The sequence below is a fragment of the Erpetoichthys calabaricus genome, chromosome 7 (genome assembly GCF_900747795.2).
Source record: "Erpetoichthys calabaricus chromosome 7, fErpCal1.3, whole genome shotgun sequence".
Lineage (NCBI taxonomy): Eukaryota > Metazoa > Chordata > Cladistia > Polypteriformes > Polypteridae > Erpetoichthys > Erpetoichthys calabaricus.
Window position 1 is genome coordinate 54,201,078 of NC_041400.2, and position 27,119 is coordinate 54,228,196.

Below are 27,119 nucleotides of genomic sequence, written 5' to 3' on the forward strand. Positions count from 1 at the left end.
CAGATTCACAATTGGTCACCAGCAGTTATAGCAGTGCAAATATCCAAACTGGTGTCTGGGGGGGGGGGGTAGGGGGATTTATTGTTGTGTAGTCCCATGACATAACACACAGTGTAGTTGGCAGGATTTGCACTGTGGATGGGTGCTAGTGCTTGTGCTGTACAAAATGTTGGGGCCAAATGAGAGAGAGCACAGTTGACATCATCATAGTGCATGTCACTTGTAGTGTTTAGTCAGTCGATGCATACATGAATGCAGGGAAACTCCTGTTGCTTATGGCATAGAAAATGGTGTTGCTTTTTGGGTCTTTATATAATATGAAAGAATGAGACAGTATAAAAGAGCTCTGCTGATTGCTGTAAAGGGCTTGCAGCACAGTTGACGTTTCAGATCCCAGTACCTTTAAATGTGTATTGGAGATTAGGCATACATAAACAGTGGACAAAATAAAGTGTCATTAGATAGTGGTAAGAATTATTTCTGCAGCACTGGAAGTTAAACATTTTATGAGGTTTAAATGATTGCCTTAGCCCACCCACTGCAATATATAAATGAGCTTGGAAATGGGAGCTTGATGACAGGGATTAAGGCAGGAAGATTGCAGGAATTGAGCATGACAGCCAGTAGACAGTAGACACAAAAATATGATCAATATAAAAATGATAGGGAAGAGTTAAAGGACCTCACTACACTATTGTATTTTTATACATTGTTTAATTTTTTAAAAACCTCTGAATAACAGTTTGTATGCCTAAAAATTATCTCATGAATCTTCTTATAGCTCTTATCTTAAATCATTATCAGGCCATAACACAAAAGAATCAAAACCATCAGAGCCCATCTCTTTTTCCAGATAGATTCTACCAGACGCTAAGACAGGAGTCAACAACAATGACACTGCTGCTTTTATGCTATGCTTTAGCCTGCATATTAAATGGGTTAAAATACCAACATGTTGTCAATAACAAAGGTGCTACAAAACAATTCATGTTGTACTATAGGTTTAAATATGAAAGTGTCACCACCCCTGATCAAATAAAAGACTCCAGACAGGCAATCTGTAATACTGAATGAGGAAGAACATTATGTACTTTGTTTCTGATACAAAAAATAAATATATGCTTCTTGCATTTATTACTTGTGGGTGCAATATGCTGTTAAAACCACAAAACTGTTTACAAAAAGGAAGCAGTTCCAGTTTGATGGCCTAACAAAGTTATAAAGTGTGTATCTCTTCAACATTTCCATACAGTAAATACATTGCGGTTTATGACAGGAAGCAAATGGGTAGGTGGTTCTGACTATTTTTGTGACAGAAAGTTAATGAGGTGTTTTGTTTATGGGACAAGATGTTCTATAGATAAGGATTTCTCACTTTCAGCACTCAGTTTATTCAGTCATCACGAGTAACTGCTCGCAAAGATATATGTTTTTACTTGGTGTTTTTTCTGTTCAAGTGTACAGAGGTGGCAATATCAGATGTCTGGCAGTGATAACTCTGTTTAGTCACACATTTTTGTTTCATCAAAATAAAATATACAGGACTATGCTCACCAATGGCATTCTTTGTGCAGTTTTGCCAGAAAATTACAATTGTGAACAAGTATACCATGACCTAACCCCTTAAGTTTCAATTTCAATTTCAATTCTTTATTGTCATGTGTACAAGTACAAATACCATGTACAATGAAATGCTTGCTTGCATTTGCCCCTGCAGTCAGTGAACACAGACAAAAAAAAACCCACACACAATAAATAAATGAATATAAATAAGTAAATAAATAAAACCAGAATCCTAGGAATAAATAGAGACAGTGGCAGAAGTATATGTGCAGGTAGCAGTGGAGGTGACACAAGGTTACTGATTGTTCATAAGTCTGATTGCAATTGGGTAGAAACTGTTCCTGAACCTGGAGGTGCATGTTTGAATGGACTTTAGTTGCTTCCCAGATGGTAGGAGGGTGAAAAGTGACAGTGCAGGGTGCCTGGGGTTCCATCTGATACAGTTCACTTTCCTGAGACAGCGTGTAGTGTGGATGTCATGGATCGCAGGGAGCTGTGTGCCCGTGATCTGCTGTGCTATGTTCACCACACGCTGTAGAGCTCTGCAGTCCTGAACTGAGCAGTTGCTGTACCAGGATGTGATGCATCCTGTCAGGATGGATTCCACAGTACACCTGTAGAATCTGCACAGGGTTATGGAGAACATCGGGGCTTTACTCAGTCTCCTAAGGAAGTAGAGGCATTGTTGGGCTTTATTGACTACTGCCGCAGTGTGACTTGACCATTTAAGGTCATCAGTGAGGGTGACTCCGAGGAACCTAAAGCTGCTGACCTGCTCCACAGCCTCACCTCCAATGTAGATGGGGCTGTGCTCTATTGCCTGTTTGCGGAAATCCACAATCATCTCCTTAGTTTTACTAACGTTGAGGGTGAGGTTGTTGTCCTGACACCATTCTGACAGGAGTCTGACCTCCTCCCTGCAGGCTGTCTCATCGTCCTTGCTGATCAGACCTATTACAGTGGTATCATCAGCAAACTTGAGGATGGTGTTAGAGCTGTACTTAGCTACACAGTCATGGGTGTAGAGAGAGTAAAGCAGGGGGCTCAGCACACTGTCCTGCGGGGTGCCAGTGTTGATGGTGATGATGGAGGAGGTTTTTCCACCAATACGCACTTGCTGAGGTCTGCCCCAGATCCATGAGTTTAGCGATGAGCTGGGATGGAATGGCGGTGTTAAATGCAGAGCTGTAGTCCACAAACAGCGGTCTGGCATAACAGTTCTTGTTCCCCAGATGAGACAGGGTGGTGTGAAGTGTTATGGAGATAGGTTAGAGTTGTTATTGGTGTAAACCTAATTAAGCCTCAGTCCAAAAAGCCACATGACAGAAGTTGAGTGCTGTATATACCAGGGATGAGACAGGAAAGGTCTTGGCACAGCAGTCCTTGACAATGGAAAGATGCTCTTGGATATTGCAAGAAGTAAATTTAAGCTTTCCTGCAAGGTTGAAAGGTATTACCTCAGTATAGTCTAACTAGTCTAGCTTTTGACACAAATACATAAAACAGGCAGCATCTTTTCATAGGGTTTTGACAAGCTGCTTCATTAAACCAAGCTTAATGTGAAGCAGTGGTAGCAGCACTTTATTTGGATCCACCATGCTAGGTCTGATAACATTTTTGAAAGCAAGCTGTAACATTTTTAAAATGCTGGCCATTCCTTCTGAACCCAATGTAAACTCTTTACTCTGCAGTCCAACTTAATGAGAACACATGGGAATCTCGTAGGCCCTGGCTGCTGATCTAGTAAGATACACAGACCTTTCAGAACCCCGCATATGAACCAATTGTGTTCATTGCAGTTAACATTCTTGAGATTTTCAAAGTTCTTGTAGGTTTCTTTCAAATGCGCGGAATATACAACAATGTGCATTTATTACCATTATGAAAAAGTACTTGTTTTAGTATTCTTTTAGATGAATCTGTAATTATTCTCGATTCTTCTGCATTGTAATAGCTCCCAAGTGTCTGCTCTATGCCACTTAACATCATTTCAGTAAATGAAGGATACATTGCTCTTGGCATTTCTTGACATATGATGCAAACTCTGCTTTTCTATTTGAGTACCAAGAGAAATTTGTATCTGAATGCAATAAATGTTTATCTTTCAATCTGGACCTGAAGAGCTCTGCTGCATCTTTGGGAAGACCTAAATCTCTTACTAAATTCTTACGTTCATCCTGAGTGGATGGCCATGACTCATTGCTTGAATATGTTGGGACAAATTCGTCATCATCACCTGAAGTACTTTCTTCCTCTCCTCTAAATGAGTTTCTACAGAATCAACACTGTCAGTTAGAGTAGGGATTGGTACATCAGGTCGATGTGGTACAGGTCTTATTGTGGATGGAATATTAGGATTATTGTTATTCGTTTTGTTATATTCTTGAATTTGCAGGAATATATATAAAAATTATCACTATGATTTTTGGGTTCCCTTCATATCATCAGAATATCAAAAGCATGCACCTGATTCTTACCTTTTGTCCATTGTCTTGGTTTTTTAACACAAATGGAACAGACAAAGGAAGAGGCCCACTGTTTGTCCTGGTAACCAAGTTTTATTCCAAAGCAGGGGTAATACATTTTTTTCACAAAATCTGCTATGTTATGTCTCTTTTAATTTACTACAAACTTTACACAAATGTAGCAAAAAATATCTGCATGACTGTTCATACAACCTCTAGAGGACATAATATTAATTAACAGCACAATAAAAAATGAAACTCTCCACTGATCATGCACAAATGCACTGATCATCTGACTGAGTCACACCGAGGTATGTTTGCTACACTCTAGTAAAAGGAAAGGACTGATCCAGACATGCTGCACACTGCTGCTAGGACTCATCCATTAATTCCAGCTATATAATGACCTTATTATTGAATGAAATACATTTTCTGCATTAAACATAGATTATAATATTATAAAATATTAAGTTCAAACAAATTAATTAAAATTGATAATTAATTACAATGTGAAAAATTTTTGAATTTAGCACCCAAAACTATATAAAAATCACATGAAATAATGAATACAATTGTTTCAATGTGTACCTGTGATAAACTGTGAAGTTAAATCAAATTAATATTCCCTTATCAAGTTCCCCCTATTGTTCCTTGATGACTTGTTTGAAAGGTGTACAATTATCTAAACATTTTACTATTAATATCATGACAAAAAAGTTTTTTTATTGGCAAGCTAAAAGTGTCACTTACACTGTTTTCAACATTTTGAAGAAAGAGATGCCAGAAACAGAAGCCAGTTCTCCACCAACAAACTCCCGCTCCACTTGTTGCCCAGGTATGTCTGGGTGTGTGTATACAAATAGAAAAAGACAAAACTAAACAATAAAGTAATTATTTAATTAATGTATTTATCTCTATATATATAAAATCCAATGTCTGTCTATCTGTCCACTTTCACGAGAGAACTACTTAACGGATTTAGATAGGAATTTTTTCTATGATTTGCTTGAACATTCCAGTTGATTTTGCGACCTATCTCATCGCTCCAAGTATCATAGTTTGCTTATGGTACCAATTTATTTGTGCGAATCTAAGAGAGACACAGCGGGCCAAGGGAAGGGGGGCTGGGCCCTCCTCACTTACGCGCCATCCTCGGGGTGTATCTTACATTCGCTAAGCTAGCGAATGAGAGAACTACTTAATGGATTTAGATCAGGCTTTTTTCTAGAATTTGCTTGAACATTCCGGCTGATTTTGCAACTTCTCTCATCGAGCTAAGAATCATAGTTTGTTTGCAGGAGCGATATATTTGCGCTAATCCAAGACAGAGGCTGCGGGCCGAAGGGAGGGGGAAGTGTGACGTCAGGAGTAGGGAGCCGAGCAGGGCCATCCTCACTGTCCTGTTTCACTATTACATGGGTGGAGCCGTGGGTAGCGGCTAGTTTTTAATATATTGGTAACACCTTAGTTTAGGTACTGCAAAAATGCACCTATTACTTATATACTATTGTATAACGAGATATTAATAAAGGCTTCTTTTGGCCTTCATAACACTTATAAAACATCAGTATATTGGTTATTCATACCTGTGCAGTGTGGCATATTGGCAAAATTACTTGTTAATATGAAAGATTCTCAGTTCTTATACTAAATATGCAATATCAAGAGAAATGTGTCTGACCTCAGACCATTTCAAAGTGAAGTTTTGTTGGTAGGTTACAAAGCAAAGATGAACACTCTACTGATGCTTTGTAAGTATTATGAAGAGCCAAAGAAGTGTTTGTTAAAGTCTTGTTATATAACAGTAAATAAAGTAATAGATGCATTTTTGTAGTACTGTAGTTAAACTGAAGTGTTACCAATATATGTATTTACTTAATTTAAAAATATATATTTTTTGTAGTACAGTAATCCCTCCTCCATCGCGGGGGTTGCGTTCCAGAGCCACCCGCGAAATAAGAAAATCTGCGAAGTAGAAACCATATGTTTATATGGTTATTTTTATATTGTCATGCTTGGGTCACAGATTTGCGCAGAAACACAGGAGGTTGTAGAGAGACAGGAACGTTATTCAAACACTGCAAACAAACATTTGTCTCTTTTTCAAAAGTTTAAACTGTGCTCCATGACAAGACAGAGATGACAGTTCTGTCTCACAATTAAAAGAATGCAAACATATCTTCCTCTTCAACGGAGTGCGCGTCAGAGAGATAAAAGCAAACAAATCAAATAGGGCTGTTTTAAGTATGCTAAGCACCGCCGGTACAAAGCTGTTGAAGGCGGCAGCTCACACCCCCTCCGTCAGGAGCAGGGAGAGAGAGAGACAGAGAAAAACAAAGTCAAAAATCAATACGTGCCCTTTGAACTTTTAAGTATGCGAAGCACCGTGCAGCATGTCTTTCAGGAAGCAGAGGCACACAGAAGGTAGCAACGTCCGTATCGTCTAGGTGTGCGAACAGCCCCCCTGCTCACACCCCCCTACATCAGCGCAAGAGAGAGAGAGAGAAAGTAAGTTGGGTAGCTTCTCAGCCATCTGCCAATAGCGTCCCTTGTATGAAATCAACTGGGCAAACCAACTGAGGAAGCATGTACCAGAAATTAAAAGACCCATTGTCCTAGTGATTAGTGATGGGAACTCCGGCTCTTTTCAAAGCTTCGGCTCTTTTGGATCGGCTCCCTTTAAAGAGCCGGCTCTTACGGCTCCCGAATGGCTCTTCGTTTAGTATCACTTGGATGCTTATATTTTAGCCTGATTAAGCAATTATGAATGGTTTGTGTATAAGTAATTTCTTATTCATTGTTTTCAGACATTACGTATTTTTATGCATTTTTTCATTACAATAAATACACAGTTACTATTGTTTAACATTTTAATAAAAGCTTTAAATGAACAACTTAACACAAAAACACAGCAAACAAATTAAATAAAGGCCAAACTCAACAACAACAACACAACACTATGACTCTTTGAATAAAAGTTTTTAGGCCAGGTTGGCATTCAGAAATGCCAGATGCCTCAGCTTAGATGGGCTGATGCGATTTCTCCTCTCCGTGATTATTTGTCCTGTTTTTGAGAAGACTCTTTTTGAGGGGACCGATGTAGCAACAATGCAAAGTCTTCCTACCATTACCTTAACCAGGCGTGGGTAGACTGCAGCCTTGGCCTCCCACCAACTCAGTGGGTCTTCGGATCTTTGGATGAGGGGCTCCTCAAGATAGGACCTCAACTCCAGCATAGCATCAGCTGTGGGATTTCTCCTTGCAGTGTCTCCTGTTGCTCTTTCGTCAAAGAGCCTCCACATAGCAGAAGCTTGTGGTTCCTGTGAACATGCCCCTGGTTTCTTCCTCTTGGCCCTCTGATGGAGGAGCAGACAGGCTGCTGGGGTTGCATCTTGCTGCTGCTGCACTTATTGTTTGAAATGCCTCATCCACAGCTCTGTTGTCATTAAATGCTACCTTTTTTCCAGAGCAGTGGTTTCTGAAAGCAGTGTTGTACTCCATCCTCAGATATATAGTTATGGAACAATTGTTTGGGACAAAGTTTTTCTGCTAGGGAGAACATACATGGGGTTTAAGGCCTGTACAAAAGTTGTAAATCCTCTGTCCTCCACAATGGAAAATGGTTGAAAGTCGCTAGCTATCATTTTAGCCAGCTCCTCATCGACACTTATTTGTTTGTTTGGCGTCATTTGTTTTGGAATAAATGTGCTTATTTTGGTTTGAACTGAAGACCGTGTTATACCTGCAGTTTTCGGTAAGACAGTGGATGCTGCAGCAGAAGTACTTGGCTCTTTTCCAGGCTCAGTGGATGGCAGGAGAGAGGGCACGCTCTCCTTCAGTTGCACGGATGGGTGGGTGGTTCTTATATGTCTGTGCAGGTTTATTGTTGACCCTGCTCTAACGGATATTTTCATATTACAAATTCTGCACTTAGCTTTGCAGTCTCCAATATCACTGAAATGCAGCCAGATGCTGCTTCTTTTTCGGCTTTCACTCATTTCTTCACTCTTCTTTTTTCCTTCACGATGCGCTTGCATTTAAATCTGGCTCCTCGTCTGTCGCAGCAACAGTGTCGCTCTGAGTACCTGGCCTGTACCAACATTCGCTGTCTTCGGAGCGTCTGCCCCCCTTCCTTCTTTCACATAATGGTACGATCCTAGTCCGATGTGTTGTTCGTGAACGAGCCGGCATTATGAGCCAATGTTCTGTGTGCCCATATAAGTAAAGTCCCGCCCCTGCCGAATGGATTTTCAGCAGAGCTGAGCAGGAGCCACTGAAGCTTCGGCTCTGCTCGACGGGCATCAGCTCCTCTCGTTCGCTTCAAAGCATCGGCTCTTAGAGCCGGCTCGTTCGCGAACGACACATCACTACATTGTCCACAGAAACCCGCGAAGCAGCGAAAAATCCGCGATATATATTTAAATATGCTTACATATAAAATCCGCGATGGAGTGAAGCCGCGAAAGGCGAAGCGCGATATAGCGAGGGATCACTGTATATTGGTACTGCAAAATAAAAGATGATTATTTTTCCATAATATACAACAAAACTGAAAGTGATATAACAACTGAGTTGCTCCGAATCACATCGTTTAATAGGACTGTATTATATAGCACATTCTGCTCAATTAACAATCTAAACGTCTTCTACCAGCATCTTTAATTTAATCCAGGTCAATTTACTACCATTAAACCTTATGTGTAATGGAAGTACTTGCTGCTAAACCTGATGATACAAAAACTCAGGCGTTTTAATATATTTTATTGTTGCATGAATTGAACATTCTAGCTAATCTGTTTACAAAAGCAGACTATAATATAAAATATTAAATCCTATTCTTAGACTTTATGTGGACACAAAATGAGTTCTCTTTCTTTACATAAAGCATCTCACTTGATTTAAGCATGACTTACTATTTCTTATGCATACCTATATTTAGATTTTTAATAATAAACGTATCTTATTTAGAATCCAGGATTATATGGACAGTTTTAAGAACAGTTTTTAATATCACATACTGTAGATAGATTATTTTAATGCATATATTTTGAAAAAATTACAGCTATGTCAATTTTGCTGTCAAATACAGCTAAATAAAGTAACTTATTATACTTGCAAATTCCAAAACACATTACTTTGGGATATTTTGCCACTAATATTGCAAGAGCAGTTTGGTAGGCACACCTACTAGAAGTTTATTTTTTCTGAGATGCTGTAATGGCCTCCCTAAGGAACAAACACTGCACCTTTGGCAAATATTTTCAATATATTCACTAGTTCACAGGCCTTTGATTGTATTTTGCTATCAAAAATGGAACTATATTTTTAATGTTAACAATTCAGTGCACTGACCTTTAGTTTATTAAGAAACTCAGATAAAGGACAGTTAACTCCCTCTAGATCTCCAGTCCACAATGGCACCTCCCATGTATTAACAAAACTGTTGAGCTTTATGTTTTTTAAAGAAGTTGGCTCTTACAGTAGCTTTAACATGGCCTGCCCTGTTTAGTTATTAGTAAGACCTCATCAGTCTTACTGTCTCTCATTCTTACACTACTTGACAATGTAATTACACTCTTTACAAATGTAGTGCTTACTTCTCCTTAAGGCTTTTTTTTTCACATTGGCTTGCAAAGCAGCTCTTTCTATAAGGCTTCTTTTGGGTGCCCTTGTTACCCTAGATACCTCATTATCAACTAACCAGAGTATCAACTAGAGTACTTTCAACCTATGAAGTACTGTATATTTTCTATTTGATTTGCAAAGTTGAATAAAAATAGTCAACAATAATTGTATTTTTTATAAGAGGAAATTAAAAGATTGATTGATCTGATTGTGAATGGTTTACATGTGCACCATTGACTTATGCATCTATTATATTACTTACAGGGCAAAAGATTGAGAAAAATGACAGCTGTGAATGTTATTGGGTATTCCAAAAACAAATTAACTTAATCATTGGCACTTCAGCACCTGGCATTTATTTTTAGTAATTCAATAGAGGTATGACAATTTAGTGCTGGATAAGACACAGACCTACCATGTGACACTTCTGGGCTTCAGACAAAATATTTTTATTGAGCCTTGTGCAACTTTTCATATCATTTGAAGGTAAACACCAATCTGTAATGAAGCTGCCTAGAATATACCAAAAGAAAATAAGATTTCACCTCTTGCTTTTCATTGCTTTGGCTTATGTTTTCCCACTGGAAATCTACAGGTGCTGGTCATAAAATTAGAATATCATGACAAAGTTGATTTATTTCAGTAATTCCATCCAAAAAGTGAAACTTGTATATTAGATTCATTCATTTCACACAGACTGATGTATTTCAAATGTTTATTTCTTTTAATGTTGATGATTATAACTGACAACTAATGAAAGTCCCAAATTCAGTATCTCGGAAAATTAGAATATCAATTAAGACCAATGCAAAAAAAGGATTTTTAGAAATGTTGGCCAACTGAAAGGTATGAACCTGAAAAGTATGAGCATGTACAGCACTCAATATTTAGCTGGGGCTCCTTTGGCCTGGATTACTGCAGCAATGCGGCGTGGCATGGAGTCGATCAGTCTGTGGCACAGCTCAGGTGTTATGAGAGCCCATGTTGCTCTGATAGTGGCCTTCAGCTCTTCTGAATTGTTGGGTCTGGCGTATTGCATCTTCCTCTTCACAATACCCCATAGATTTTCTATGGGGTTAAGGTCAGGCGAGTTTGCTGGCCAATCAAGAACAGGGATACCATGGTCCTTAAACCAGGTACTGGTAGCTTTGGCACTGTGCGCAGGTGCCAGGTCCTGTTGGAAAATGAAATCTGCATCTCCATAAAGTTCGTCAGCAGCAGGAAGCATGAAGTGCTCTAAAACTTCCTGGTAGACAGCTGCGTTGACCTTGGACCTCAGAAAACACAATGGACCAACACCAGCAGATGACATGGCACCCCAAACCATCACTGACTGTGGAAACTTTACACTGGACCTCACGCAACGTGGATTCTGTGCCTCTCCTCTCTTCCTCCAGACTCTGGGACCTTGATTTCCAAAGGAAATGCAAAATTTACTTTCATCAGAGAACATAACTTTGGACCACTCAGCAGCAGTCCAAAGGCGAGACGCTTCGGACGCTGTCTCTTGTTCAAGAGTGGCTTGACACAAGGAATGAGAGAGCTGAAACCCATGTCTTGCATACGTCTGTGCGTGGTGGTTCTTGAAGCACTGACTCCAGCTGCAGTCCACTCTTTGTGAATCTCCCCCACATTTTTGAATGGGTTTTGTTTCACAATCCTCTCCAGGGTGCGGTTATCCCTATTGCTTGTACACTTTTTTCTACCACATCTTGTCCTTCCCTTCGCCTCTCTATTAATGTGCTTGGACACAGAGCTCTGTGAACAGCCAGCCTCTTTAGCAATGACCTTTTGTGTCTTGCCCTCCTTGTGCAAGGTGTCAATGGTCGTCTTTTGGACAACTGTCAAGTCAGCAGTCTTCCCCATGATTGTGTAGCCTACAGAACTAGACTGAGAGACCATTTAAAGGCTTTTGCAGGTGTTTTGAGTTAATTAGCTGATTAGAGTGTGGCACCAGGTGTCTTCAGTATTGAACCTTTTCACAATATTCTAATTTTCCGAGATACTGAATTTGGGACTTTCATTAGTTGTCAGTTATAATCATCAACATTAAAAGAAATAAACATTTGAAATACATCAGTCTGTGTGTAATGAATGAATCTAATATACAAGTTTCACTTTTTGAATGGAATTACTGAAATAAATCAACTTTGTCATGATATTCTAATTTTATGACCAGCACCTGTAAGTACTTAAAAAGATTTTACTGCACATTAAGTACCTGTGTCACCATAGCATCAATGAAAATACAGTAGTAATGTTAATTTTCTACTCATCAGTTCCATTATTTGTTTTTTTACAGTGTTTTTCTTTGAATTGTTAAAGATTGAGTTACAGGTATCAATGGGACCCAACATAGAGCATGCAGAATTGTGTGTCAGCAACTGTAGAGATGTACATTGTGATCACCATATATAAAAGCAGTGCATACAAAAAACTCCAGGATGTATCATGTGGAGTAATTTGAGGCACTGACCTTCTGCATTGTTAATTCATCTTCATCTGTAAATTTAGGCAACAAGCAGCCTAAGTATCTAGAGCTCTGACTGGATATTCAGCAGGCTTGTTGTGAAGCACAGTAAATGACAGTATAAGCCACAGAGTTTTGTTCCTTTTATTCTCCATCTCTATTCTTACCAATCCACACACACCCGCTGCAACTAAAATAATATTAATAAACATTTCATTTGTTATTTATTGATAATTCCAGTGGTTTGTTGCACATTATGTATTTATATATCTAAAACTGAATAAAACCAGCAGATGATTGGACTGACAGCATCTGATTATTATTAACGTTCTTCTTCTTCTTGTTAAAATTCCACGCATATATTTACTAAACACATCAACATTCTGTGGAAGGTTAATATTACTAATAATCAACTTCTTGATAAAGATTAAATAGCATCCAAAATAAATTATGAATAGAATAAATGATGTAAACTGCGGTAGGCTGGAGCCCTGCCCAGGGTTTGTGTTGGCTGGGATTGGCTCCAGCAGACCCCCGTGACCCTGTAGTTAGGATATAGCGGGTTGGATAATGGATGGATGGATGGATAAATAATGTAAACACATGTTGTTCAACTATCACCTAGATAAACAAGGGGTTAATTGATGATCTTATGGGCAAATTAGTCCATTGGTGACAAAACCAATCTCTTGCAACCTGAAAGGATTACTGGAACCAAACAGTCTCTTAAACTGTACCATCCTCGTCAACATGATCACAGTCCTTTCAGAAGCAAACTAAAACCAAATAAACATGAACACAAGAGCAAAGAGTAGAAATGATGTGGGTATATTATCCTGCATTTAAATCCAGAGTATATAAATCAAAAATCAAAATCACAGTTTTGTTAAAAATAAAATCAAGTTTGTTCTCAAAGATGAAGGATGTAACACTGTATAATAATAAAATTCAGATTCAGTCAGCTATACAGGGAGCTATCTTGGTATTGGTGCAATGAAATGAAATATACTGTGTGGCGAACGGCCGGGGTCCATGCCCGGCTGGGACGCCCGTTCGCTATATGTTCAGGGGGAGCAGCCATGGACTGTGCAATACCTTCTTCTGGACGCTAGATGGCTGTCCCCCTGGGTTGGAGTGGTGCCTCGGTTTCCCGCAGGGCTCCATGGGAATTGGAGTTGGGTGCAGTCCTGTTGGGTCCCGCAGGCACTGCCAGGGGGTGCTGCAGCTAGGTCTCTTGAGCCCGTATGGGCAGTGTATTCGCCACACCCGCAAGTGCAGCTGGAACTCAGCAGTCACCACTGGAGCACTTCCGGGTTGACTATAAAACAGGCCAGCAGCCACCACTCAATGGCCAGAGTCAGGAGGAGGAGGAGGACGAAGCTTGATGGAGAGGAGTGGTGGTGATTAAAGGAGAAGAGTGTTGGTTCTTTTGTGTGCTTTACTGGTCTGCTTTGGGACTGTGTTGTGCTGTGGGACACGGGGAAGACGTGCCCCACAGGTGAAGAAAAATAAAAGTTTCTTTGCTTTTATATGTGCCTCCGGTGTGGGTCTGTGTCGGGTCAGGCGCCTATATAGTGCCTTTGTTACAATTGCCAACACACAATTATGAGCTAGCAGCTCTCTACTAACAAGAATGTTGAATGTTCAGTTATAACAATAAATGGTGCAATATGATACAGTGCATCCGGAAAGTATTCACAGCGCATCATTTTTTCCACATTTTGTTATATTACAGCCTTATTCCAAAATGGATTAAATTCATTTTTTTCCTCAGAATTCTGCACACAACACCCCATAATGACAATGTGATAAAAAGTCTATTTGAGGTTTTTGTAAATTTATTAAAAATAAAAAAACTGAGAAATCACATGTACATAAGTATTCACAGCCTTTTCTCAATACCTTGTCGATGCACCTTTGGCAGCAATTACAGCCTCAAGTCTTTTTGAATATGATGCCATAAGCTTGGCACACCCATCCTTGGCCAGTTTCGCCCATTCCTCTTTGCAGCACCTCTCAAGCTCCATCTTTTTGGATGGGAAGCATTGGTGCACAGCCATTTTAAGATCTCTCCAGAGATGTTCAATCGGATTCAAGTCTGGGCTCTAGCTGGGCCACTCAAGGACATTCACAGAGTTGTCCTGAAGCCACTCCTTTGATATCTTGGCTGTGTGCTTAGGGTCGTTGTCCTGCTGAAAGATGAACTGTCGCCCCAGTCTGAGGTCAAGAGTGATCTGGAGCAGGTTTTCATCCAGGATGTCTCTGTACATTGCTGCAGTCATCTTTCCCTTTATCCTGACTAGTCTCCCAGGGGTTGAGCGAGCGACACGAGCAGTGGGCTTTATGAAGTAATTGGACTATTTATCAAACTTTTCATTTTATGTGTTACCCTACTGCTCTTGAGATTGTGTTGCTGAGTTTAGCATTTTACATTCAGCGCATCAACATAAATTTTGTTTTTTCTGAAATATTGAGACAGATTACTTCAGGCAGGAAATTGAATAATACGATCACCCAAACATTTGCCTCTGGAAATGCATTTTTTGGATGCTATTACCCATGGCTGCTGAAAGTATTTGTGAAGCAAATACATGCTCAGGCTGACAGTGTGCTATGGACGTGCTATGGATAATGGATGGATGGATGGATGGATTTCACTCTTGGTTTGCCACAGCTTGATACAACCAACCAATATTTCAAATTGACAGAAACTGACATTCTTATATATAAACGTCTGTGCGTGGAAATGTGTGTGTCTGTCTGTCCGGCCTGGAATTGAGAGGTAGAGTTGGGGTAAGAGCTCCACCTCCGAGGATACACAAGCGAGGCCAGCACATCGGCAAAATGAAACCTCCAAAGAAAGAGTCACTCGCTTAGCAGCTAATACATAAGCGAGACGAGCATATCGGCAAAAGGGTATTCCTTTTACTTTTCCTCCTGCCGCTAATACACAAGCGAGGCAAGCACATCAGCAAAACACAACCTCCAAAGAAAGACAGACGCTTAGCCACTAATGCACAAATGATGGAAGCATGTCGGCAATAAAATGCATTATTTATTATTATTAAAACGAAACCTCCAAGGAGAGAGATGCCCAGAGTAGTTCCTTTCAATTACCTGACATCTCTACATTTCAATCTTTTTTTCTGACTATTTCAATAATTTCTAGGACCCCGTGCTTTTTACAGCACAGGCTTATACAGCTAGTACTTAAATAATATGAAAATCCAATTAATCACCTCCAATACAGGGATGATTTAAACTTATTTAGCAAAAACAAGAAGATTTAACAACTACTAAAAAATCATTAAAGATTTCACTGAAAATTTTATTTTGGACTGAGAAAACTGCTCAAAGGCCACCATCAATACAGGAAAATTATCAGCAAGTTCAGATATTCAGATGAATGAAAACTGTATTTGGAATTTAGACAGAGAGAAAGTGTTAAAATACCCAGATGACGATGATGTACTGTAGACGGAATTCTGCATGAGAAAGAATGTTACAAATGAGCGAGAACCATCCTGAAAACAGAGCTGAAAACCAAGAGCAAAATGTGAGAGATAAATAGCACAGCAATACCTATGCTTCGGTTTTGAAATAATAGACTGGAAGAAATAAGAGACAACAAATAGCGCTGAAGAACAGCAAAACTAAAGGCTCTTTACAATGAATGGCCCACATTATCGAACAAAAGCATGTGTGCTGTATTCTAAAAAAAATAAAGGAGGAGATGGTTTCACAGAAGTGGAAACTGTACACAAAAACAGCAATGGTTTGATTACTTTGAGTAAGCCAAGGATAAATTCATCAGTATGGTATGTGAGCATGAAAACAACAAAGCCAGACTGGAATAATGTTGTGCTTTGTTTCTGTGCTTTGTCGACTTTACCTGGAATGGTATTCAAATCCTGTCTGAACACGGTTTAGTTGTAGTTGTAGTATTGTTACAATGCCTATAAAACATATTTGCCCCTTGGAAGTTTTCATATTTAAGTATTACACAAAATTAAATTACAGTAGATTTAATTAGACTTTTTTGTCACAAACAACAGAAAAAGACTCTAATGTCAAAAGAAAATAGATCTGTGAAAAGTTGTATAGATTAATTACAAATATACAATATAAAATAACTGAAGAAAATTAACAAAATGGCAATACAAACACTTAACAAAAATCATTTCCAGCTCAATTCCTTTGCAGATGGAAAGACCAACCAGTGCAGCTGTAGAGTAAAGAGTTAACGCCACTTATTTCATCATTACAGTTACGTAAGTGCACACCTGAGATAGCAGACACCGGAGTGCAATTATATAATGCCTTGATAAACATCCTTTATCTACCTCCCTTTTGCCTAATTTTTTCCAAACATTAAGCTCGTCATTAATGTATTTTTAACCTGCTCCTTTGTTAGTTCCCTTTCCACCTGAAAATAAACAAGATAGCTTATTGAAAAGAACACCTGAAATTCATTCTTTTCTTTTCCATCTTGGTTAATCACAGCAAAAACATGTCAAATTAATTTAAATGGCCAAATCAGCAAAAGTATATTCCAACTCCATAATCCATCCACATCTTGTCACACAAGACAACAACAGCAAATTGTTCAAAAAAGAAAGAAAGTAGAATCATCTAGAAGTCCACTAAGTCAAAGAAATGATCATCTATATACTGCTCTTAAGTCATCATGAAACACTGTTGCTGTTAGAAATACTTTTAACATCCAGGCCAAGGTACACAGAGATAATGGCAATGCAATAAAATGTTATACATAAACTCAGCAGTTATGAAGCAGCTATTGTTATAAAAGAACTTTGTCCCTGCTCATAATAAAAGGAAATGTGAGCCCATGTGGGCTGGATGTTGTATTGTAGTAATGTTCCAAGATTTTAAATATGTGTCCTAATTCTCAGTATAAGAAATTCTAAAAGTGAGAATACAGTGTACAATGTAGTTAACATAATGGATGGACAGGCATCTTGTCTGTGATGAAGAGCAATACCTTACCCGGCTGGGAGGGATGGCGCTAGGTCCCTATCCTAGGTGGGGTGGTCATGTAATGGATGGACTGAGGGAGACTGGTTCTAGGGGACAGTTTGTCCCCAAGGTTGAAAAGTGGCAGTAATACTCTGGTAAGGGCTAGGTCCCTATCCTAGGTGGGGTGGTCATGTAATGGATGGACTGAGGGAGACTGGTTCTAGGGGACAGTTTGTCCCCAAGGTTGAAAAGTGGCAGTGATACTCTGGTAAGGTCCTAGTTTAGACTCCCACAGGGTTCCATAGGAGATGTAGTTTGGAGAGGCAACCCTTGTATATAAAGTATTGTAGGTGCAATGGAGAAGAGAAATGTACTTCAAATTCTGTCATTGTATTTTATTTATCAGAATATATATTTAAATTACTATATAAGGTTAAATATAACAAGATTGAAAAATTAATCATAAGACTGAGATCAAGATATATGAAGATATGGAGATAAATTTGTATCATGCTGTCAGCTTCATACCTGTGCTGTTGGTCCTTCCTTTGAAGATATCATCATATGCTTTCCATTGATGAGTCACTTGATACACATGAATAAACATCACAAGCACTCCCACAAGACAAGCCAATGGCACTAAAGCAGCAGTGGAGAGAGCTGCATATACATTGGGAATGAAACACCTGGAAAGAAAGAGGGAAAAAAAAGGATGAGGAAAGGTACATTTTAGGCATTTTCAACCCATCAATTGGAATGAGTGCAATACATGTTTACTTGTTTTTAACAGCACTCCTGAAATTAAAACTTTATGGAAATCTTTTGATGTCTTGGGTGGGGTTTGAGATACTCCTTTTAAAATATGTATTTGTATTTCTTCATCCACTTAAAAACTTGCTTAATGTCTGTTAAGGAGTTACAAATATACTAACTAAGGTTGTGTATTTGATTTTTAAAGCTGATACACCGTTCATCACTTTCCCCCATGCCCATGATACAATTTAGATTCAACAAAACATGGGACATACTCGGGGGAACAGAATATACAAGCACAGTACTGTACACTCTTCATAGGAGTAACAGCTTTTGAAATGACACATTTGGACTTTGTTAGGAAATCAAAACTGCATCCTGGGGGAACTAACAAAGTAAAAAAAAAAACAAAAAAAAAAAACACCGAAACTCTGAAACTCAGAAGGTGCTCTGAGGCCATCTAAAGTGTTGTTATACTGACAGCTGATTTTAAGAGATAAAATCATTCATACTGTAAAAATTATGAAGGTAACATAAAAACAGCCTATCATTACTAGACTTTTCATCGTGTCTCACACCATACTCATGAAGATAATGATCACTTCATTTATGTCTTTTGGGAAGTACTGCTGTAGTCAATAGACGTGATTAACTACTAAAGATCAATCTGTGAATAAAGCTATTCACACATAAATCTTCCACAGTCATAAATACATATTACTTGTACATGTATATCAAAGAAGGTATTGTTTAATCTGGTGGACAAAATTAAATTAGCCATTGAAAATGAGTCTATTGTGAACTTGCTCATACAAGTTTGGGGTTATTAGTATTGTCCCCAAATGTAAATAGGCTGCCCAAAGTGCATGTCATTTCTTGTAGGATTCTTGTAGAGAATTTGATCAAATAATGATCAGTGTGTTTAAATGGCATGATAAAGAATATTCATAAATCAAGGATATGTGTAAAGAAAAGGGAAAAAATGGCAAGATCAATAAATACATTCATAAATTCAGAACCTGTAAGAAATTAAAGAGGACCCCTTGACAAATAAATAAGCAGCTAAAAATAAATTACAGAGGAAAAAGAGTTACATAATGCTTATATGCCATATACCTCTAGTTCTGATTCTAGAGCTTATGATCTCATGATGACAAAGAATATTAAGAATGTTAAAAGGCCATTGGGGAGAAATATTATGGAAAATACAAAAGCTAATCCAAAGAATTTTAGTAGGAAAAGAATGGTCAAGGAAGAGGCAAAGTATATTAGGAACAAGTCAAGTTCAATTTGGGGGGCATGCACTGGTACAGTGTGTTGCCGCACCCACTACACAACGAAACAGCTCAGGATCCCGGTTGGCAGCCCCCCAGGCAGACATCCGATCCAGTCCCACCCTCCAGAAATGACCCTCTATCTGCCGCAGCCAGGTGTTACGTGGACGACCCCTTGGCCTGATCCAGCCACTTGGGTCCTCAACAATGAGGACCTTACGAGCTAGATCACCCTCGGGGAAATGCGCCACATGGCTGTAGTGCCGTAAGTGACGCTCCCTCACAATGCAGGTAGTGGGCGACCCCTTGGCCTGGTCCAGCCACTCGGGTCCCCAACAATGAGGATCTTACGAGCTAGATCACACTTGGGGAAACGCGCCACATGGCCGTAGTGCCGTAACTGACGCTCCCTCACAATGCAGGTAATGTGCCTCATTCGGGACTCCATGAGCAACCGCTCATTTGACACAAAGTCAAACCAACGGTACCCAAGGTTTTTCCGGAGAGACACAATACCAAAGGAGTCTAGTCTTTGGTCACTGGATAGCATCCATGTCTCGCAACCATATAGCAAGACAGGAAGCACCAGGACTCTAATGACTTGGACCTTCGTCCTTTTGCATAGATATTGGGAGCGCCACACAGCCCTTTCCAGCGACCTCATTACCCCCATGCTCTCCCAATCCATCTACAAACTTCATAGGAAGAGTCACCAGAGACATACAGTAAATGTCACTGCCAAAGTAAGTGAACCTCTCGACAAGGTCAACACTCTCTCCACAAACAGACACACCGCTGTGCCCAAGAGGTCATTAAAGGCCTGAATCTTGGTTTTTATCTAGGACACTCGCAAGCCCAGACACTCAGACTCCTCGCTCAGTCTCTCGAATGCCCTGATCAGAGCCTCCATTGACTCTGTGAAGATCACAGCTTCGTCAGCAAAGTCAAGATCAGTGAATCTTTCTTCACCAACAAATGCCCTACAGCCACTGGACTCCATGACCTTGCCCAACACCCAGACCATACAAGTATTGAACAGAGTAGGAGCAAGAACACACCCCTGACGAACCCCAGAATCAACAGGGAAAAACACAGAGGTTCTGCCTCCACTCTGCACAGCACTCACAGTACCAATGTATAGGCCAGCCATGATATCCAGCAACCTCGAGGGGATCCAGCAAACCCTCAGGATGTCCGATAGGGCAGCTCGATCAACTGAGTCGAACGCTTTACAAAAATCAGCAAAGGCTGCAAAGAAACTCTGTCAATATTCGCGTTTGCGCTCCATGAGAACCCTCAGTGCTAGGATGCGGTCAATGGTAGACTTCTTAGGCATAAATCTAGACTGTTTCGGTCGCTGTTGGTTAGCAAGTGATCACAGATCCTATTGAGGACGACCCTAGCAAGGAACTTACCTGGCAACGAGAGCAGTGTTATTCTTCTGTAGTTACTGCAATCCAGGTGATCACCCTTCCCTTTCCAGATAGGGACGATAAGTCCCGTTTTCCAGTAAGTTGGGATGATGTCAGTCTCCCAAATGGAAGCAAAGATTGCTTGCAATGCCAGGAGGACAGCCTTACTACCTGCCTGGAGAAGTTCACCCCGGATACCACAGATCCCTGCAGCCTTTCCTCCCCTCAGCTGTTTCACCACCTGTGCAATCTCAGTGAGATTTGGTGGTTCACAGCTAACTGGAGGATCAGCCTCAAGGATCGTGGACCCAGAGATATCCAACATTCTAGCCGGAGGATCAGCTTTGAACAACTGCTCAAAGTAGCCAGTCCAGCAGGTCACAACTGCAGTGTTATCCATAAGGACTGCTATATCAGCCGCCCTGACTGCCACTCTCCGAGGAACAGATTCGGATGTGCGTAATGCTTTGATTCCTCTGTAAGCAGGACGTGGGTCGCTAGACCACAGATGGTGTGTCACTTGCTGACAGATTCCTCTAACAAAGCCTCTTTATCTGCCCTCAGAGCCCTTGCAGCTGTCCCTCTCAGTTCCCGGTACCGACCAGAGTTGCCATCGAGCCGTGAGCTGCGACTCCTCTTGATGATATCCAGGGTGCCCTGTGAGATGAAACACTTCCTTCTGGGAACACCGATAACACCAACACAACCCTCAGCAACCTTCAGGGTCTTGTCATGGAAGGTCTCCCACATCACATTAGGATCGGCAGTTGCACCCTAATCTGCAAGTTCCTCACACAAACTGCGTGCAAACTCATTAGAAACAGCCTGGTCTTGGAGTCTGGCCAAGTCTAGGCTCATTTTCCTAGTAAGTGGTAACCTACTGGACCTAAGCTGGATCCTAAGAGTAGCAACAACAAGTCTGTGGTCAGAATTCACAAACTGGGCACTTCTGTAGACCCTGCAGTTTTGCAAGAGCCTCCAGTGTCTGTCAACAAGGATGTGATCGATCTCCTTCACCGCACCACCAGCATTGGAGTACCAAGTCCAACGATGCAGTTCTGGGCGCTGGAACCAGGATCCAGCGATTCGCAGCCCCTGACCTTTTGCGAAGTCAAGGAACATGTAGCCACTTTCACCACAGTCACCAAACCCATGGGGACCGAGACAATCCTCATAGCCAGCCCAGTCAGTGCCAGTGGCTGCATTGAAGTCACCCATGACCAGAGGAATGTCACCTTGTGGGCACCCATCAACAACCGAGCGAAGCTGTGAATAAAATGTCTCCCACGTCAAGACATCACTCACTGGGGTCGGAGCATACACTGAGACAACAGACATGGCACCCAGGGAGTGCCGTAATCTGAGTCTCATAATACACTTGTTGAAAGGAATGACATAGGACACCATCAGAAGAAGTCAATCTGCTACAGCAACAGTTACTCCCCGAGTATGACAGCCATCAGAGCGACCAAAAGCTCTAAATTTTAGTTGACATGAAGAAAAATGATTAAAATTAGAGCTTATTTTAAATGCTCAAAGTAAAAAATGTTATGTAGTACTTTGTATCCATAAACATGGTGAACAATGTTCTGTGTTGCTGGCTTAAGAGTTGTTGCACAGGTGATGTCACTAAGCACGAGTTCCAGGAGATATTGCCCAGCAACCTGTAAACACATTACTAACCGCAAATGCTCAAGATAGAGGAGCCTACAACAAAAACAAGATGGCACTGCAGTAAAACATATTTACTTGTAAACTACATTAAAATACATTCAACTCAAAAACCAATGTGATGACTAGATTCCTTAATGTCTAAAATCCCTGGAACGAAGTTTCAATTATTTTGTAGAGGCCAAGAAGTAACTAAAAAAAATAAAAGAGTGCTTTAGAAGGTCATTGAGTATGTATGCACCTTAGATGTATCTTTTAAAAAACAAAAATCACTACACACTGGAGAAATCCTAAAGACTGTAAGCTAGCAAATGATGTCCCAGTATACAAAAATAGTGGTAGAGCCATTACGCTTACCATGGGGCAATGGCTAAATTTGAAAAACAGGTCAATGAATACTATGACCTTTCAAACGTCAATGACTGATTCAAATTGCTTAAAGCTCTGAAGTGTGATTTGATAACACTTTAGCTTAGAATCTATGAGGAGTATCTGTAGTTCATGATCACAATCTCCATGTGGCAGAGGGTATGACCTCTAAGACTTGTCAATCAAGTAATGAAAGAAAAAAGAAAGATCTGGCATATCAGGATGCTTTTCTCCTACTGCAGTAAATCTGGTAGTGATAACACACGAAGGCAGTTTAAACTCATTATTGTGTTGTACTTTTATGACCAATACATGCCTTTGATTCAGCATCCCCAAAGACGAGTCAGACTTTCCAGGGGGCTGCATCTTTTTAAATAAAGTAGACACTGGAATTGAAGGAGGGTGGCTTTGGATCATCCTTTGCTCAAAGCCCCTGATTTTCTCTGCAACTCACTTGAATCTCCACAGGGAACTTCCACATTCTTCTATTCAATCTGATATCTGTGTGCAACTCGTGTGAAACACCAAAGGGGAACTGATCTATGAAATAATATCTACAAGCCATTGTCTTCAAGAGACTGTGGCTTGGTTGCAACATTTTCACTTTTGCCTAGGGCAGCAAAAAAAATAGAGCTGGCCGTGACAAAGACATTATATAAAGAAATGACACTATGAGTGTAAAATGGGTGGTAATTCTATAATATCTCTCCATTATAAAAAAAAATCTTGGGACGAGACAAGACTTTTTTTTCTGCAACGAGACATGGTCTTTTGAAGAGAGATCTTTTGAAGAGAGACAGAGAGACACTTTCAAATCCCGCAAGACGGTCAAGTCACGTCATACTTTGTGAAAGATAAAGGCACTGTCGTCCTCTTGAACCCTCAGGTCAGACGTCAGACACCAGATAAAAATCCAATTATTATTTATTTTATAATAATAATGTGCACCAAGCACCCTTCTCTCCACAATACTCATAAATAAATCAATACAAATAAACCAATCCTCCTCTCCCAGACGCGTTGCCACCCTTCCACCCAGCTCAGCTCGACGTCTGGGATTTCCCATAGTCCTTTTATAGTCCTTGACCCGGAAGTGTTTCGCCCTCTCTGTCCACGTGATTAGGAACACTTCCGGGTCATATAAAAACTCTTCTTCACCCCGGAGGCACGTCGTTTCTTCCTGTCATGTGATCATGATGCACCTCCGGGTTATAGGGCACATAAGAGTCCGACAACCTCCCTACAACGACTCCTGGAGGCCCCCATGGTATCCAGCAGGGCTGTGCATATAAACTACAAAGTCCATGAGGCCCTGGTGGAATTCGGGGAACATTCATGCTGTCGGGAGAGCTCCACCTGGCGGCCTGGGGGTGAGGGCCGGAATATTTAGCCAGCCATCCACCACAACTTATAACCTTTGTAAGCAAGTCTTTTGCACGTCATCTCCTACTTACAACCATTTTTAAACAAGACCACGGTCATTTAACCTCTCAGTTGTTGGAATGCTTTTGGCAGACACACTTCCTGTGCTCTCAGCTCTTAAAAAATTTTATATGTTTTAGATGACATGTCAACGACTAGGAGAAGAAGAAAGAGCAGTGCGTCGAAAACAGGCCCAAAAGCGTTAGAGAGAAAAGAAAGCAAAAAAGAACAAAAATAATCTATGTGCAAATTCTGAAAATAAGAAAAGTAATAATCAGCCCGTCCTGTGAGACTAGACTTTATGCCAAGAGATTTAGCCACGCCTGGGGCTGGAAAAAGACAAAGCAGAACATCGTAAAGTATTCAAAAACTTTAGCGTGATACACATGCAGAGCAGGTTAGAGATAATGAAAGTCGGAAAATTCGAAAGTCTCAAAATATGATAGTAAAGATCGCATTAGCGCAAACAAACGGAAAATATTACTCAGTGAAATAATGGAACAATGAAAAGAGATCGAATAGTGTGATTTCTGGGGGAGAAGAGAGACATGGCATTGAGACAAAAGGACAGCTGCTGTACAGGCTTTTAAACGTTCAAAGTACCGCATGAGATGCAGATCACGCGGTACAGCAGCAGCAGCAAGCCAGCAGCTGATCGAGCAAAGAGGAGGTAAAAAAAATGTATTTGTATTTGCATTCAGCCCCTCTCTTCACAACGGCGCATAGCGCAGGAGGTGGGGGGGATGGGGTTTGCTAAGCAAAGTCTATCTATATAAAATGATGAAATGTCCAGGGATTGTGCTTGGTTGTGATGTTGTTATGTTGTTGAACAATGGCAACAAGATGCACAAAGAAAGACGGACATAGGGGGCTAGCATATCCCGTGAACAAAGGTTCCTAAATGCATAATGTGATCAAAACAGACAGACGTATCATTGCACCATTGTGCTCATTTTAACAAATGGGTCTTTGCTAAGCCAGTAATATAATTACTTTGCAAGGTATCACCAATCCTGTTTATAAATATTGGTGGCATGAATATGGTATTTCCATAAAAATTGAAACACTGTACCTGTTGAAGCTTGGTTGATAGCTTCCAAAAATGTGTTTAAGATGTTATGACAAGCTTTCATTACAGAATTATTAGACACAAGGGCCCTTCCCCTGCTAATGGAAGATTGATGATAGCAATTACTTTCTTTCAGGTGGTTGAAATTTTTAACTGCATGAAAGGAAGCTCCATTTAGTGGCTTCTCTAAACCAGAATTACAGCATGACATACCCATCAAGCCTGTGTACACAAATTTGTTTGTCCCATATATTAACAGGAAAGGTTTGCATACTTTTCAGTCTCATAACACTACAGATCAGCACTCAACCTGTCATCTTCCCATTTCTCTGTCTACTTGACAGGTGAAACAGAAATGGTGTTTTATGTAACATCTCTGTGAACTATGGACTTAATTACACCAGTTGGGAACAGCCTTTAAAATCCACCTGAGATTTAGATTTTTTTCTTGCAGTGGCCCTTAGGGGTATTTATGTCCGGTATACTCCAGTGGCCCCACAAGGCATTGTCACCCCTGAGCCCTGACCTGTCCAACTTTCGAAATACATGTTCTCTATGCAGAAGAGCAGGATCCCCCTTGTCCCACTCAGGATATCCCTGCTTTCATTTAAGGTCTACCAGACAATCCTCTCTTAAATAGATGGAAATACACAATTGGAATTGTTTGGGAATGCCTAGTGTCTGTTTCTCAAGTCAGTGTAAAATATTACTGCTATGTTCTTTTGTTTTTCTTTTTTATTCTTGTTTATAATTTTCTTCACTATTTCGTTAGATATTTTTTAGATTTGCACATGCTGCTCTTTTGGAACAATGTTTTGCTAGAGAGAGTGATCCACGTGCATGCATGCATTCATATGATAGCACAGGATGTGGTCATAATGTTCATCATCAAAACAGCAAGTATATGGGTGCATAAAGCATCAGCACATTTCATTTCTAAAAGGAAGGCCCTTTCACAAGAGAAACACTATTTTATGAGTCATTTCTTTTTAGTTTTATGGTTACATTTGACCATTTGGCAGTGCAGTGATTTTGATTTACTCTTTTGTTTAAGTTTGATTATTAAATACATACACATCTACTACATTTGACTGGTAGTAGATCATCAGCGGCTTGCACCAAAAGAAAATAACTGTTTTGAAGGTTTGTTTAATTTTAAAAGAACAAAACAGTTGTCACACTAACAAACACACATAATTCTGCCTGGAGATGCTTTGCAGCTCCATGGTGGTCTGTAGAGCCACCAGTGGTTCCCTGAAAATATTCCATGATGGCAGTATTTATAGAAGTCACACAGAGAATATAATTTCAATGTATATTTTGTATCTATATTCTGCACTTTCCACTGGTTGATTCTATCTGTCCACACTGTGATTTAGAGGTGCACATTGACAAAATTGTTCAATCTCGGTCTTTATTTAGGACCCTGTGGCTTTGTGTCAGTACCGACTGGGTACACCCTGCTTTATAAGATAGATAGATAGATAGATAGATAGATAGATAGATAGATAGATAGACAGATAGATAGATAGATAGATAGATAGATAGATAGATAGATAGATAGATAGATAGATAGATAGATAGATAGATAGATAGATAGATAGATAGATAGATAGATAGATAGATACTTTATTAATCCCAAGGGGAAATTCACATACTCCAGCAGCAGCATACTGATACAAAAAACAATATTAAATTAAAGATTGATAACAATGCAGGTAAAAACAGACAATAACTTTGTAAAAAATAGATAAATATTTCCCAGAATCACAGAAGGCACCACTTTCTCGCAAGCTGCTTCATTTTTAGCTTAGTGTCGGCTCTGCTGCCACGATACAGTCTTCTTACCTCGTCTGGTAAATAGGGGACCAGACCAGCACTGGCATTTGTTCTCAGCGCTCGAAGTTGAGTACTTGAATAGACGAGTCTCAGCGTGTAAAAATCCATGCTCACGTTGTAAAAGTAAGTGTGTCCAGGGAACGAATCCACATAAAATAAAGTGATAGGAGTGATCAATAAAAAAGAGAAAAATAAAAGTAGAAAAATAAA

General features: G+C 40.0%; 1 protein-coding gene across 1 annotated transcript in view; it reads right to left on the reverse strand.

Moving 5' to 3' along the window:
* adgrv1 (adhesion G protein-coupled receptor V1) overlaps positions 1 to 27,119 on the reverse strand; it is a 697,787-nt gene that overhangs the window by 67,912 nt on the left and 602,756 nt on the right. The window contains exon 86 of the mRNA XM_051930189.1: positions 17,629 to 17,786. Within this exon, the coding sequence (XP_051786149.1) occupies positions 17,629 to 17,786 (158 nt within the window). The remainder of the gene's footprint in view (positions 1 to 17,628; positions 17,787 to 27,119) is intronic.